Below are 15,935 nucleotides of genomic sequence, written 5' to 3' on the forward strand. Positions count from 1 at the left end.
GAGAGACCATCTGCTCCCATCTTTGTAGCTTGCTTGGCTCGTCTCTGTGTCGTAAGAGGTGCGTTCGCACCAGGCCGAGAGTCGGCTGATTCGGCACTGTCTGCAATCAGTCGGTGCTTACGTCAACACCACGCCAACGAGAACTCGCCAGGGCGTAAGTGTCAGTATAAACGCGATCTATAAACTCGCTCGTGGAGCAATGAATAATGCAGCGCAGAATGGCGAATTCAGTATAGAAAACATTACCCAAGTACAAAAAATCAACTAAAATAGTATTATCGTGGATTAGAACTATCGGGATTCTAGCCAATCAGCTATGGGTCCAAACACTGTATTGAATATTTCTGTAAATGAGAGATGAATGAACTAAACTGAACTGAACTGAAAAGCGATCGCAAATGTGTGGTCGTGCTGCTGACCGCTGTACTTTTTATACCTTTCAGAAACTACTAAACACACATTTTTCTATGCAGAAATCGTGTCGTGGCTTAGTTTTCCCTGAGTGAACGAGTTGTGACGAGCCGCCGGCGGCCGGCCGACTGACTTTGTCGGAGGGGGTGCGAGCCGCGCAGTAGCGCAGTCAAGCTAAGGTTGCCTCGAGTAAGTGCCATACGAAATGCCATAGGAAATTGGCAAAGAGGATACATAAAGGAGGACCACAATTTCTAATTGATTTTTATACTCCATAAAGTCGCGAAACGCACCGCGAGTGGTCGAAACGTCGCCTATGGCACTCCATACTACAATTGCCGCAAGTAGTCCCACAATGTTTACAAGACACAAAACAAGTGTCTCATAAGGACGTTTGCTGGAGACAGGTACTGAGGCCTACATGAGTGTCTTGGGCATGCTAATTGCAGAAGAACTCCGTAGGAGAGTTGCATAGTACTCCCCGTAAATGTCCTCTATGCTTAGCGATGCTAACGCGGGTATGTGCCAAATGTCGTGGCAACCAAGAAAAGAAAAAAAAATATAAAAGGTAAATGATAATGGTAATAATTACAGGACACGTTGGGCAATCGGACACTCATGCTTTCGCAATCAATGGATCACAAATGTTGGATAGGTGTATTTGCAATTTTTTTTTTTCAAGTCCTGAAGAAGGACCTCCTGCTTAACAGCCATAAATGCACCTTTATATATGCTCACCTTCAGCGTTACAATAAATACACGATTCGCCGACCCACTTGAGTTCGCTCTTGAAGAAAACTTGGGGCATCTTCACTGGCTGGTGTTCTTCCTTACACATGCCGGTCAAATCTTACAGCAGTGCCAGAGCAACACCTACACAAGCATCGCACAAGTAAATGAAGCGAATTCGAGGAGTTTATATTGAGTACATCATGCAACTATGGGGCTCTTGACAGTGGAGTCGTCACGCAAACAGCATACGGGATGTACACAGTTGCCTCTTGCAGCGCGAACTCGAGGATGGCTACACACTTGGTCCTTCGCAATCCAGCTTTGACGGGAATTACCAACCCACTGAGATGGCGCCCCGTCAACTCTTACCTAAAGGTTTTGCCTCGTTCAGAATTGACACACAAAATGGATGCTTGATGTCTTAGAAGCAGGTGAACAAATCAATCAACAGAATAGAGGAGCCGGCCTTCGGCTTACTTCTACGAGAGGAGGCGGCTTGTATATACATGACACTATATAAATTACACTCTCTCCCGTGCTTTTATTGTGTTTACATAATCTCTCCTCCTTAAAGGAGATGAAGGCCAAGTACCGGAATGTGTCATAAGTTGTTAGTCAATCCATTTAACAGTCAACAACAGAAGGTGTCATTTGCTTTATGCGATATATGTTAGACCCTTGAGGGTACCACAGGGCCGCAAAATGTGTGACGTTTCTTTGAGGACGTATATAATTTTAGTGAGCAGACGAAGAAAACGGAACTCGAGTTTAACGATAAGTGCGATTTTCTCTGAAATGTAGTGGGCTTATGCGTATTAAACATTTTGCCTTTGACTACATTCTTCTTATAAAATTACACAATTACCATGATTAAATTTGATTCCATATGTGGGCATATAAAGAACCTGTGGCTGTGCGTTTTGTTTCATCTTCGTTTTGCTAGAAGCCAAGTGTTTTTTTTATCGTTAGTAGTGCTACAGTCCTCCAGAGTGAGCTGCTGCTCCAACAACGGCTGATGCCAAAGGCAGCTGCCGCCAGAGCCGAGGAATTTACCCGAAAAAACAACTGCATCGCCCCTCGGTTTCCAAGAGCTACAGAGAACTGTACCAAGTGCGCCCCTATATCGCTGCTGCCTGGAGTGCTCCCACGGTATTCACAGGGGTAGCCCATAGATAATATATGCGACTTGACTCGAATAATGGAGTGCTGTTTTATTTAAAATTAGCCATCCATGTCTGGTCGGCATTTTTAAATGAGGCCACAAAAAATGAATATACAGTTTCTGTGGCCTAAAAAACAAGGTCGAGCATATCTTGTGCAAAAAAAAAAAAAAAAAAAAAACGGATATTAAAAAAAAAAAGAAGTCCCACCGCTTCTGGCACTTGTCCACTGACTGCGCATTGTCGGTATTTTGCCAAATTATTACAAAAAAAGAATTTTAACACCGTGAATGAAATATTTATTTTCAAACGAAGTTAACTTGTAGCTGTGCTGACCAGTATTGGTATAGTCGTAGTCGTATTGGGGTTTACCGATATGGAACTAACAATTCACAAACTTGGAGCAGCGGGCAGTATCGCTCACATTTGCGCCCTTTCTTCCGCGAGAAATACCAAACCTGGTCGTTTAACTTTTTTGAAGGACACAATAGCCCTTCTTAATCTAGGTCGATTGGGAAATGTGGCCACTGGTGGAGATATTGTGCCCCCTCGCCAGCGGCTTGGATTGTGCGCGTAAACGCCGTGGCTTAATTGGGCCACCCGAGGCTGCTGGGCGGTGAGCACGCGCCGCCCTAATCTTCGACGGGTTGCGGCAGGCCCTCGTCCTGAGGGCAGTTCCTGGGCGGTGGAGGGAGCGGGTACAGGATCTCGGTCCTTGGCATCCCTTCCCAGCTTCCCTGCAAGCACGTTCGAATCGTGTGTGAGCGAAACGATGCAGCAGAATTAATGCAACAACGAGGCCATTTGCGGCCTTGATCGCCGTAAAGCGTATTCGTTCCACAGCTCACTTTCCACGCGGCAACGCAACGCCGACATAGAGAGAAATCAATATATCTGACCTACCACACTTTCCCCTTTGGTTTCCTTGGCTTTCTTGACTGCCTACCCGTATTTCTGTCTTCATTCAACGAGCCCTTCATTTCCCATTCTGATTCGCTACATGCATAGCGAGGGCCTCTGTTCTGGCAGTCTTGGCGCCATTTCACATGTCGTAGACACTCGAGTCACGGCCCGGGGGTTAAAAAGAAGGTCGCTATGGAATCATCCATCACACTAACCTTGAAGCCTTAAATTTAGGCCTGCGTACTGGCGCGTTCAAATACCAGCGCTTAATACCAATGACGCACATTTTTTTTATATTTGTAAGAAAACAGAAAAAACCTACAACAGGCACATAAATACTACCAATGAGTTAGATTATTTGGTCACCCTGAATAATTTGTTAGCTGTCACCTTATCGAATGTGCTAGCTATACCGGATGTGTGCATTACAATGAGTATGCCATCGTACCGCCTGACCCCCGGCCATCGTTCCGTGTGCTACATTAAGGAATCTTATAACAGATTATGCTGTTACAAAATGAAAGGGAAATTTGACGCGCGGAGCATGAGATGGGACTTTTTTGGGTAGACGCTCTTTAATTCGTCCACAGCAGAACTCCCCCCCCCGGAACGAGTAGCAGTAGAAGTAATGCAGCGAGTTGGGCAGTCAGTACAAGTGCACTTTCGAAAAAAAGCAGATCTGAAAGAGACAAAACTGCATCAGCAGCAAACGGCTTAGCCACTGATCAGCTCCTGCGGTCACACTTGTCACGTATTAACAATTTACAGGTGTCGGACCTTTTAAACAAATTACGAAATGCAAAAAGTTTGCACTCATCCGGTGTGGGCTTTCGCTATTGCGCAGTGGAGCACTCCTGCATCCTGATTGTTCCAATAAAGTCACAGCTAGGGAAGGGCAAAGTCGTTTTATATCCCCTGCAAGCTGCCGAGAATTACATTTCGTTTGGTCAGTTTGCACTACGCTCGCGCTTCCAGCAGGAACAGACCATTGCTACATTGGTGCTCATTCATCTCTCCTGTTGTTACATAGAGCGTGATAGTGTTCAATTGGCTGGAGGGGAAAGTGGGCGAGCGGGTACGAGGTTGATGGTACGTGAAAGAAAAAAAGGCTTGAATTGCATTGACTGTGCAATATCAACAACGGAGGGTCGAACTGTTTCGGCATGAACCCGTAACCATTACTTCTTTTTTCGGTTCAGTTCCGGTTCGGGTTCAGCGTGTTCAAAAAATAACGGTTCGGGTTCTGGTTCAGTTCTGGCAACAAAATACCGGTTCAGTTCCGGTTTTCGGTTCGGTTTGGTTCCGGTTCGACACACTGATATATATATATATACCTCAAACACAGGAAAAAAATTACCTTGGCATAAATACCCAAGAAAGTGGAGGGGAAAATAGCCCCGCCGGTAGCGTAGTGGTCATCGCACCAGACGCGTATTCTGGAGGTCGTGGGTTGGGATCCCACCCGGCGGGCATTTTTTTCTCCACTTTCTTTTTGTTTTTCCGAATTCTTTATTTGTTTCAATGACCTACCACATTCTCCCCTTTGCTTTCCGAGGTTTTCTTTACTGCCAACCCTTATTTCTGTGTTTATTCTACGAGCCCATCATTTCCCATTCTGATTCGCTATATATATATATATATATATATATATATATATATATATATATATAGACCAGACCGGTATTCTGGAGGTCGTGGGTTCGGATCCCACCTGGCGGGCATTTTTTCTTCACTTTCTTTCTTTCTTTCCAAATTCTTAATCTGTTTCAATGATCTACCACATCCTCCCCTTTGCTTTCCGAGGTTTTCTCGACTGCCAACCCTTATTTCTGTGTTATTTTCAACGAGCCCCTCATTTCCTATTCTGATTCGCTATATATATATATATATATATATATATATATATATATATATATATATATATATATATATATATATATATATATATATATATATTCCCGCTCCCGGAAAAACGGCGGATTTTTTCTCGACTTATATTTTCGCCTATTTAGCACTGTATTAAAGAAACATGACAAACACATGTCATTCGGCACTATTAAATATCTCGGAAACAGCCGAATAGCACTGGCAATGACGACTGCAACCTTGATATATATATATATATATATATATATATATATATATATATATATATATATATATATATATATATATATATATATATATATATATATATATATATATATATACAAAATACTTTCCTACTACATGTAGAGCAGTCTGAAACCTCGTACGGGTCTCAAAATAACATGAATGCGGGTTACGGAGTCTTGTGCATGAAATAAAATGTGTAAGAAGAAGACGGAATAAAAAATTTAGTAGCAAAGGCTCCAAGTCGTGCGATTTTTACAGGGTTTCTTTAAACAAGTGTACTTTCATGCCGTAACTAAACATTTTTGCATCTTTTTGGTATATCGGTCCTTGTTTTGGCCCCAATGAATTGTAGCAGTCTGTGCCCGTAATTGTTACTAACGGCTGCCAGGTTAAGGTTGCCGCTAGAAGAGCTTCTTGTTTGGCGCAATGAAGAATAAAATATCGATCTCCCTAAAGAATTACTATAATTTAATATACTGTATACCATATCGCCTGTGTTTTCTAGACGTAATTGTTGAAATGTCAAAACTTGAAGAGCGTCAAAAAGGGGTTTTCTACGTGCGTCTCGTCTTGAGCATGTAATAATTCTCAAAGCCCCTTTTCGTAGGCGACGTATATGATTAAGATAGATATTGCACGTCCAGTCCCAAGAAACCATGCAGTATGATAGGTGACTATTGAATTAAGCGTAGTGAAGAATTTTTAGTATTGTTATATCAAATACGTCACGGGCTTGCAGCAAAGCGTAGCAAGCAGATGATAGCTTTGCACAAACAGCATCGACCTGATTCTGCCAATAAATATGAGTACCCATAACAACTCCTAGGTATTTAAGTGAGTCCACCTGTTCAAGTAAGCAGGTGTTGACTGATACTTTAAGCAGTTCTTTTCGAACGATCTTATTTCGACAATGAAATATCGTTTTTTTTTTTTTCACGTTGATCGCGAGTCTGTTGAGCAAAAACCACCGGGAAATGTTTTCTAATTCCGCATTAATTCTTACGTGTATTTCCAGCTCGTTATCACCTGTTACGACAAGCGCCATGTCGACGGCGTACAGTGCTCAGCGATTGAAACGCGATACTCGGAGCGCGTGGCTGCCAGTGCTTGTTGCGCCACAGGTGAGCACTTGTGAAAGCGAGCTGACGCATTGTGGTATACGGTGAGGGTGAGAGCGTTCGTGACGCATGCTGACTGCATCCGGCAGACAGCCCTTCAGTGTGTGGTTCTTGGCGGCGTCATAGGGGTGCTACATGTCATGGCTTCAAAACGCTGCGCCTGCGTGCCGCGCCGCGCGAAGCTGGGTGAGCTGGCACCGCGCGCGTTATGAAGAATTTGAATGCGCATTTATCGCGATGTGTTATCGTGGCGCGCACGGCACGCAGGCGCAGCGTTTTGAAGCCATGGCATGAACCACACACTGAAGGGCTGTCTCCCGGATGCACTAAGCATGCGTTACGAACGCTCTCACCCTCATCGTATACCACAATGCGCCAGCTCGCTTTCACAAGCGCTCACCCGTGGCGCAACAGGCAACGGCAGCCACGCGCTCCGAGTATCGCGTTTCAATCGCTGAGCACTGTACATTACTCATTCGGCGTAGGTTAATGCTTTCTGAAGGTCATTTTCAAATAGTGAAAATAGCATCGGCCTTAGCACTCAGCCCTGCGGAAGGCCCATGCGCACTAGCTGTGGGGATGAGCTGATATCGTCAATCACAACTACTTGCTGACGATTTTCAAGGTAGCTAGAAAAGAAGTTGCACATTTTATCTCTGAATGCAGCGTTGTAATTAATTAAGCAAGATTTGATGATCGACGGTATCAAAAGCCTTATTTAAGTCTATAAATACAACTGTAGCAAGTTTGTTGTCGTTTAGTGCCCTGTTGATAATTTTAACGCTCCACACGCGAGCATACATTTGGGCAGGGCCGTACGTATGTTTAGCAGTAGTTAGTTCACACGCACGCTATATAAAAACGTTTGGATATTTATTTCGTAGTTATTGTATTGCTTGTGGGAGCAATATAGTCCCGTAAAAAAATCCGTAACTGCCCTCTTCGTGGTCATGTATCTGAAAACAACGAATGCCTAAACAACGAGCTGTGCCGAATTTTATAACTCTCTACTATAGGTTGTTTTCCATCACAGTTTTAAAACGAACGAGCGGACGCCGCTAATCCCGCAGCTGTTTAGGTGGCTGCACGATGTTTGAGGAGTCGTAATCCTGTAAAAAGCGTCGTGATGAGAGCTTTCTACAGAAGGCAAACGTGCTCTAAGTTTGCGGTATAATTGAATCGAATTGAGTAAACACAAACATGTTTATTAAATTCAATTCAATTCAATCCTCCAGCAAATGTAGAGCATGTCTGCCCGCTAAGATAAAACTTTACCTACGACGAATTTAATCGCGATGATTAACTAATAACAAGGCTAAATCGCAAATTGAAAGCGATAGCAATTCAATATTTCATCTACTTGGTCATGAATACGACGGCACCACGGTCATTAGTTTCGCTCGCATAGCCCGATCGCAATGTGAGGGCAGAAAAATACGAAATTTTTTGAAGCGCGCCCAGGGGTTTATCAAAAATTTTGATTTGGGGGGGGGGGGGTGTTTAAATCCTCCTGGGGGGGAGGGGAGTGTTGAGGGGTGGTTGGGGTGGGGGGAGGTGTATAAATCCCTGGACAGGGTGCTCGTGGCTGTGGAAGCTTTTTTTGGGGGTGTCAAAATCCTTCCAGGGAGGTGTTAGGGGGTGTGTATAAATCCCTGGGCGCGCCGTAGTGGAGGGCTCCGGATTAATTTGGACCACCTGGGGATCTTTAACGTGCGCCGAAATCTCAAACACACGGGCGTTTTCGCTTTTCGCCTCAATCAGAACAGCGGCCTCCGCGTGCAGGTATCGAACCCGCGTCCTCGGGCTAAGCAGTACAATGCCTTAGCCACTGAGCCGCTGCGGCGGGTTTGAGGCAGAAATTAAGGTGTAGCGAGGAAAATTAAAACTCCATTTAAACAGGGCAGAATAAGCAATTAATTTTGTTAGATACTTGTAGTTGAAGGAAGGAACTGTAAGACAAAAAAATGATTACTATACTTATCCTAAGCGGGGGGTTTTTGAATGTCAACTCAAATACAGATACAAATATCGATTGTAAGCCGAAATGTACATTTTATGGCGTGCTTTACGCTTGATGTCTTCACGCGAAACGTGTTACTTCGCCACCCTGTATGAGCCCGAAAGGGCAAACCATGCTGAAATAAGTAAAACACTTCATTGTCGCTGCTAATCTTGGGAGCAGTCCCATAAAATTTGTTCTCCCTTTCTATATAAAAGAATCCAATGTGGCAGTAGCATTAAGCCATGGCTTAATTGGGCGGACAAAGACCGTGACCCGTTCGAACCTGAAGATCAAGAATTCACCCCCTCGTCTTGTACCCGTGTCGTGTAGGCCCATACTGTGTCCGCTAAGCCATTTGAGGTCGTATAGTATATATGTGGGCATATAAGTACAGGCTTACAGGAAATCGAGCCCCTGACGACTGGTTGCACTGCATTGAGAGGGGCATCGCGTTGTAGACCTGGTTGAGGAGTCGCACGTTGTGCCGAGTCCATGGTATTGACTTGTAGTTGTCGCTGATACCCTTCCAGTCACTTGTCGGGGCGCCGTGGTACCTGCGTGCAGGAGTTAAACATGGCTCGGTCGCTCTATACCGTTACACGGCAGCGTGTTCACAAGACGCTTGGAGATACGATTTACAAAGGCCCTGTCATAGCGTGCCTGTCTAGTGTCCAGAAAGTGTACAAGAACAACAGTTTGTTTACTGAAACGGTGCACAAGGAATAGCACACATGCGAAATAACGTCATAAAGTATACAAAACGTGCAAGAACGTGCGAGTGCCCGTGGTGCCCGCTTAAGTATTCCTGCAGGCCTGCTCAACCGCCACGCACGCAAATGACCAGTCATTACGATGAAAGATGCGAAGACACCGGTGTTCAAGCCCAGCATACGATTTGACACGCACAAAAAATGTGGCCACCGGTGCGACATCAGCTAAATGTCATTTGGCATTGCGGTTTTTCGCAGCGCAGACCACATTTCACAGCCCCAGCAGTTGTTTGAACCCAGGTGAAATCGACCTGTCCGCGCCGAAAACTAGCAGCGACAGGCCGGGAGCGTAACCATAACAATGGAACCGATCCAGCTTTTTCCATCAGGCGTATTGGTAGGAGATGAAAGGCCAATCGCGGCGCGCGCTATTGCTGGGTGCTTCGGCGAACCCAGCATCGACTAACCGGCCGCTTTTGTACGGGTGTATTACTTGTGTATCTCCTTGTGACGTGGCGTTAGCGCGGTGTGCGCTTGATCTTATGTTGCGTTCAATATATGGTGTGAGTTCACCATTACGTGACGTGTAATGCACCTGTAATGCACGATCATGCAACCTGTAATGTAACGTTTCCTGTCAGCTGCAACGGCTGCGACGCATTTCGACGATGTCGCATCTACGAAAGCGGAAACGTATGTACTGTCGATAGAGCGCGCAATCATGATCCCGTGGTTCAACAGAGAAAGGCTGAAATTAAAAGGCTGCGTCGTCAAGATTCAGTAGTGCAGGTCCTTGAGTTGGAGAGATACAACGACCGCAATATCATCGACAGAAAAAATGATTCACCACCGCTAACGCGCATTTTCAATGCTCTTCACAGCCAAACATTTCACGTCGTATCACGTCGTAGCAGTTTGATTTTAGGGTTTCACGCGCCGACGCAATGTAGGTGATGAGGCGCACCGTGGTGAAGGGCTCCGGATTAATTTTGACCACCTGGGGATCTTTAACGTGTGCCGAAATCTCGTGCACACGAGCGTTTTTGCTTTTCGCCTCCATCAGAAAAGCGGCCGCCACGGCCGGGAATCGAACCCGCGTCCTCGTGCTCAGCAGCGCAACCCCTTAGCCACTGAGCCACCGCGGCGGGTACGTCGTAGCAGTTACAGCTGACGTTAAACATCCCATTTTTTTGGCGTGATTTGCTCAGAATTTTTTTTTTGCGAAAAATGTCGAGCCTAGCTATTTGTCGAAGTTGCTCCCATAAAGGCGTCGATTGGGACTTTGAGTGCATTGTGCAAAGCGGAACAAACGAAGTGTTTAAACTTTAAGCAAGTTAAGCAAGCCGGATGTTTGTATACGTGTCGCAAAAAAGGTTTGTTCTGGGGCATATGGTAAGATGGTTTTTACCGCGAGTAGTGGGTTGTTTTGGAATTCCGAAAAATGAGCTGCCGAATCCCTGCAGTCCAGCGACAAAGGGACGACAAAGGGATCCAATCGTCGTGTCAACGTTGAATGCGGGGGAGACAACGCTGCCAGCAGTAATGTAGGAACGAGCGTGTTTATTGAGCTGAGCTTTTATTTGCACTTACTACGAAAATAAAATCAAGTTCTTATTGATAGCAGTTGGTACAGGTGATCATATCAGGGCCATTGTTCAATTCGTGACCTCAAGATCTCTGATGAAGTCTTAGCTGCACAAAATTGTTTAAGATAAAACAAAACCGGCAGAATGCATGATAACACCCCTGAAAAGTGACATAGCACACAAAAAAAGATCACATAATACGTACGCATTCATGTATCTGAAGTATCCCTGGAGAAAAGCAGTCTCAATAGAGCTCTTGCACACTTCCAGGTCCGTTTTCGGATAATAGTGTATGTAGGACACACACATCTCGTCGCGGATACCGAATCCACCCTACAAAAAAAGCATGACACATGTTGCACATGAATCGCCTTCACACAAAGCCCATGTACCACGTAACTCGAACTAAACCTTCATAACATGTTATTTACTTTCAAAAGAATCAACATGGTTGTTAACTAGGATTGCGTCGTGAAACAGTATTTCAATACGTAAGCATTTTTAGGCTACCTCTTCCTTGTATCTCTCAGTCCGTTAGTCCGAAAGCGTGAGATGTGATAGCGCGTGATACGTTTAAATGACCTAGGGGCATTTTATTTATAAATGCGTTCCATCAGGTACACACTTATGCGTTCACTAGATGCGCTTCATGGGATCATACGGGTCTGAAGATCACATGGATCATAGGATCATACAGGACTACATATGGGCCATACAGGTCAGACGAATGGCCGCTTTACACGTGGCATCATGCCGCAGCAGCCGCAGCACGTCCATTCACGTGACGGTGAGGTTCGCTCAGTTTTTGGGAAAGTGTGGGGCACTGGGGACGTGCGTGCGCAGCGATCTGGTTGTGACTTGTGTGATGCTTTCTGTGAGAGAGCAGCTCACGGATAATGAGCAACCCTGTCCTGCTGAGCAGTGTATGTTCAGAGATGAGCTGCTCAAAAGAATGCTTGTGCCTTATCTGACGATGTCCAGTCGGGAGTTCGTACGACATTTTTTACGAATAGGGTGTAGTCCAGAATATTCATCATCGTAGCCAACATCATCGCCATCACAGTCACCAGCATCCCACCCATTTATGTTCACTTCAGGACGAAGGCCTTTAGCACATACCGGCCGTATCTTATGCTGTACCAAAACATTATTTGCCCCCGGATATTCTTATGCCACCCTTCTATACAGTTACCTGCCTTCCTCTGCCTCTGTTCCCATATCTAGGCAGCCGCTCTGTTGCCGTCAGTTATTCGCACAATATATGCCCGGCCCAAATGCACTTTTTCCTCTTACCTTCAGCTAGGATGTCTTCCGCCCAATTTTGCTCCCTAATGCAAGACGCTAGTTTCGTATCCCTCATCATTTTTCTTTCCAGTCTCGCTGAGTTGTGTTACGTTTTCTTTCGAGGTATTCAGTAAGCCCCCGAATTTGTGCCCCATAAGTCATCATAGGGAGTAGGTTGTATACCATTCTTTCGACAAAAGTAGCGTTCGGTAATCCATTATTTGGAAATTTTCCCTCTCTTGTCCTGATTACTTCGTGGTAATTTGGGTCAGCACTTATAATTTTGTTCAATATTGTTACGGTCATCTATCACTAGATAATACAGCGGTGATATCTAGTGAATAAATACTTCTTTGTAAATCCATAAATGTCACGTGAAAGGGTAGCCCAGAGTTTGACGGAATACCGTCTGGTCAGGTAAAAGCATGGTTGTGACGATGAAACGTAGGTTACTGACCAAGTCAAAGAAGCGGTCTTGGACTTGGTCAGTGACCTACGTTTCATCGTCACAACCATGTGAAAGGGTATATTATGCTCCACTGATTTTTTAGTTACGTTGTTGATGGCAGTAATCTGAATAATTGTTGAGTAGCTGTTCCTAAATCTAGTTTGTTTCTGTTGGTTGTTGTGATTGTGAATCTAGGTCGTCGCTTGTGGCGGTTAGCTAAAAGCTTGGTAAGCACCTTGTACATAACCGAGAGTACGCTGATGGGCCTGCAGTTTTTATGCTCTTTGACACCACCCTTCTTGTGGATCAGAATAAAGTTGGTGCTTTTCCGGGTCGATAGTACGTCAACATTCCGAGGCATTCTGAGAATAATTTTGCTAGCTTTCCTGGTACAATATCTCCTCCATTCTTTAGTATATCCGTGGTTGTTCCAACGTCTCCTGCGGCCTGTCCTCTGTTTATCACCTTGAGCGATTTGTCCACCTCACCTTTAGCTGCTGTTAAAACCTCTGGAGTCGGTTTCCTCATACTAGTTCCTGCGCTAACGTTGCTAGCGTAAATATCTGCATGTTTCAGCATGTAATCAACGTTTCGCTATGCTACCATTTTCATCTCGGAATCCGTCTCCGCCGACGGCCGTGTTCGCTAGCCGCCACCGCCGCTGCCGGACTGGCGCATGCGCTCTCCGCAGCTGGGTCGCCGCCTGACCACGTGATTCACCGCACACATGCGAGCTTGGCCATGGATGAGAGCGAGGCCAGGCCGTCTGGCTTCTCTGAGCGTCGCGAGGGATCTGAAGGCTTTGAGCCGTCGCTGGCAAGCGGTGTCTGGCCACCCCGCGGATATCGCTCGGAGAGCGATATCCGGAGAGGGCCAGGAATGCCAAGCGCGCGAAGCTAGCGTCGTAGACTGAGGAAGGGCGAGCCGTTCAGCTCGGAAAACGCCGCAAGCGGGACCTCAACCGTAGACAAAGGCAGGCTTCGGACAAAGAGTATAATAATTACAGCTGTGAAACGAAGACTTAGCCAGGCTAAGTCAAGCTTTTGCTTTGCATATCCAGAGTTATCTGAGCTAAGCCGCTGTCATTTTTGTGCTGTTTCATCAGTCTTTACTATGTTGTGGGCATGAATGTCTCTGCTATTGCTTCGGCTAATAAATTTTTAGGACTGTAAATTACATTTGCTCCCTTTTTCTTGACACTTTTATGTTCATACATTTTTCAAAGTTCTATGATAGTTTACCAGTTTATTTTCGAGGTTCTCTTCCTCCTACAGCTGTTGCTGCTTGAGTGATTATTGTAGTTAGGTTGTGATTCACTACGTCTACGCGAGCTTCATACTCCCCTGCTATCACCGCGAATTTTTTCTGGAGAGCTATTCTAACGCCTAATTCTGCTTTTGTACTCCAAATACGACAGGTTTATCACTTGAGCAATTCCTGATGCATAGTCCAAAGTTGCCCACTGCAAACTCGCCTACCTGCTTTCCTTTTATTTTTGCTTATGGCCTCCTATAACTATAATCTACTGAGTGTCGACCTAAGCTAATGTATATTCGACATCACCGTAGAAATTGTCAATGGCCTCATCCTTGTAGCCAAACAATGGTGCGTTAGGATTGTATTGTCTTTAAGATGTGTACCTGTCATATAGTGCCGGCACAGCCCGACTCTCTCGCTGGCGCTGTATAATCCCTCCGCTTCCACTGATATCTCTTCGTGCAACAAAAACCGTACCCCGAGATCCGTCTTTTGCTCGATGCGTTCGGTAGCACAGAATATGCCCGCCATTAGACACAAGGAAGTCCTTACCTTTTCTATTAAACCCAATCAGTGCTTCGATACGACATAATATCGATTCTTTATACAGTGAAAACTCATTAATTCGGATATCTACGCATTAAAAAAAAAAAACGTACAGATTATCCGAATGTTGAATTATCGAATGAGCGACACAAACAGCACATTTCCAATTTTTTTATGCGTACTTTTACTTTGCGAAGTCGGCGATGCTAGTTTGTCTTTTCCGACGTGCGACAATCCGTGCAGAACAGGAGTATTGCACGTACATTATTGCAGAGTCCTTCCAGAACAGCGACAGCATCCGCAGCTTCTTTTGGGCGCCGCCGGCTGTTTATGGGCGTGATGTACTCTCGCATTCCTCCCCACCGGTGGAGCGGTTGAGCCTCGGAAGGAACGTGGCGGCTCACGTTTCGAGTGGGCGTTGACCCGAATTATTTAGCGGTGCGTGCGTAAATTTGCGCCCAAAGGACGAAGGTCCGCGGCCTTAGAGTAATGTACATTTTTGAAGGGGAGGAATAGGAACGCCAAATTATCGGAATTTCCGAATTCACGAGTGCCGAATAATAAGTAAACGTTCTAGCAAGATCAGCTTTTCAGACAAAACAGAAATCCACTGAAAGTATGGAGACGTGAAAGGAAAAGCCATCTCCCTCTTTCTTTCCCTTTCGGGTCTAAAATTCACCTGAGTAACTGGCTAAAACGCGCAGTGCGTGTATACGATCTCATTGCTAATACTAAGCCAGGGTTCGGTGTCCGATGTTCTAGTGCCCAAGTTGAAAATTCTTACGCCCGTATGTCAAGATTTGGGTGCCCGTTGAAGCTTTCCAAGTGGTCGTAATTAATTCGTAGACCATCACTACGGCACGCCTCATAGCCCAGATATTGCTCCTGTGAGTAAAATATAAAAAAGTCGGAAAAATTAATGACTGGTCTCCTACCGCAGCTATGCAATTCTTGGTGAGAGATTAAATACTGGTCAGCCTAAATTTAACTGGGGACGCAGACAATGACGAGAGACGAAGCACAAGCGCTGACACTACCAACTGAATTTTTTATTACGCCTCGCCTTGTACATTTATACCCTCTAGCCACGTGGTCCAGGAGAAACAGTGCGCAGAAATAGTTTTTCTTTATCGGTTAGCGCAACCGACGCAGTACTGACACAATCGTCGGCGCCCTCTTCAATTTCCACAGCTTCGATGACTTCGCGCGCCAGCCTATCGTTGTTTTTATGCATGGTAATGACAGCATGAAAGTCACTTGGGGCAATCTCGGATGTGCATGGCCAAATGTCCTGACGGGACGTTCTTTGTTGAGGCCTTGTGCTCTCGAGAGTGTCGAATGACAATTAACGGATGCTTGATGCCCTATATAAAAAAGGCATTTAACAATCAGCGCTCTCAATAAGTGTTGAATATCGGAAATTATAAAAGAGTAGAAGCCTTTACTAACAGGGCTCTTGTTCGTACGTATTATATCCATAATCTTCACTGCCACGGGGCTAGCCTTAATGGTACAGATGCTTCAGAACACATTACAAGGTGATGAGCACAGTTCCGGGCCTTCAAGAGAGCTATCTTGTTTGTCATGCAATGACGCACACCTGTGGCGATCTTTAAGCTGTACAAGCTTCTTTGGTCTCCAGCTACGTGTTGGTTCGTGTTCA

General features: G+C 45.3%; 1 protein-coding gene and 1 non-coding gene across 2 annotated transcripts in view; one reads left to right on the forward strand and one right to left on the reverse strand.

The window, feature by feature from the left end:
* Positions 1-912: 912 nt before the first annotated feature.
* The window catches only part of Tbh (Tyramine beta hydroxylase), a 97,692-nt gene continuing 82,669 nt past the window's right edge, over positions 913-15,935 (reverse strand). The window contains exons 10-12 of the mRNA XM_077675667.1: positions 10,943-11,070; positions 8,842-8,995; positions 913-3,040 (exon numbers count right to left, since the gene is read on the reverse strand). Of these exons, the coding sequence (XP_077531793.1) occupies positions 2,936-3,040; positions 8,842-8,995; positions 10,943-11,070 (387 nt within the window). The 3' untranslated portion in view covers positions 913-2,935. The remainder of the gene's footprint in view (positions 3,041-8,841; positions 8,996-10,942; positions 11,071-15,935) is intronic.
* Positions 4,604-4,676, forward strand: Trnat-cgu (transfer RNA threonine (anticodon CGU)). Its single transcript has one exon. It is a non-coding gene; the product is annotated as a tRNA-Thr (tRNA).

Source organism: Haemaphysalis longicornis, unplaced genomic scaffold, assembly GCF_048455015.1.
Source record: "Haemaphysalis longicornis isolate Haplotype H1 unplaced genomic scaffold, Haemaphysalis longicornis Haplotype H1 scaffold_1, whole genome shotgun sequence".
In the NCBI taxonomy this organism is placed as follows: domain Eukaryota; kingdom Metazoa; phylum Arthropoda; class Arachnida; order Ixodida; family Ixodidae; genus Haemaphysalis; species Haemaphysalis longicornis.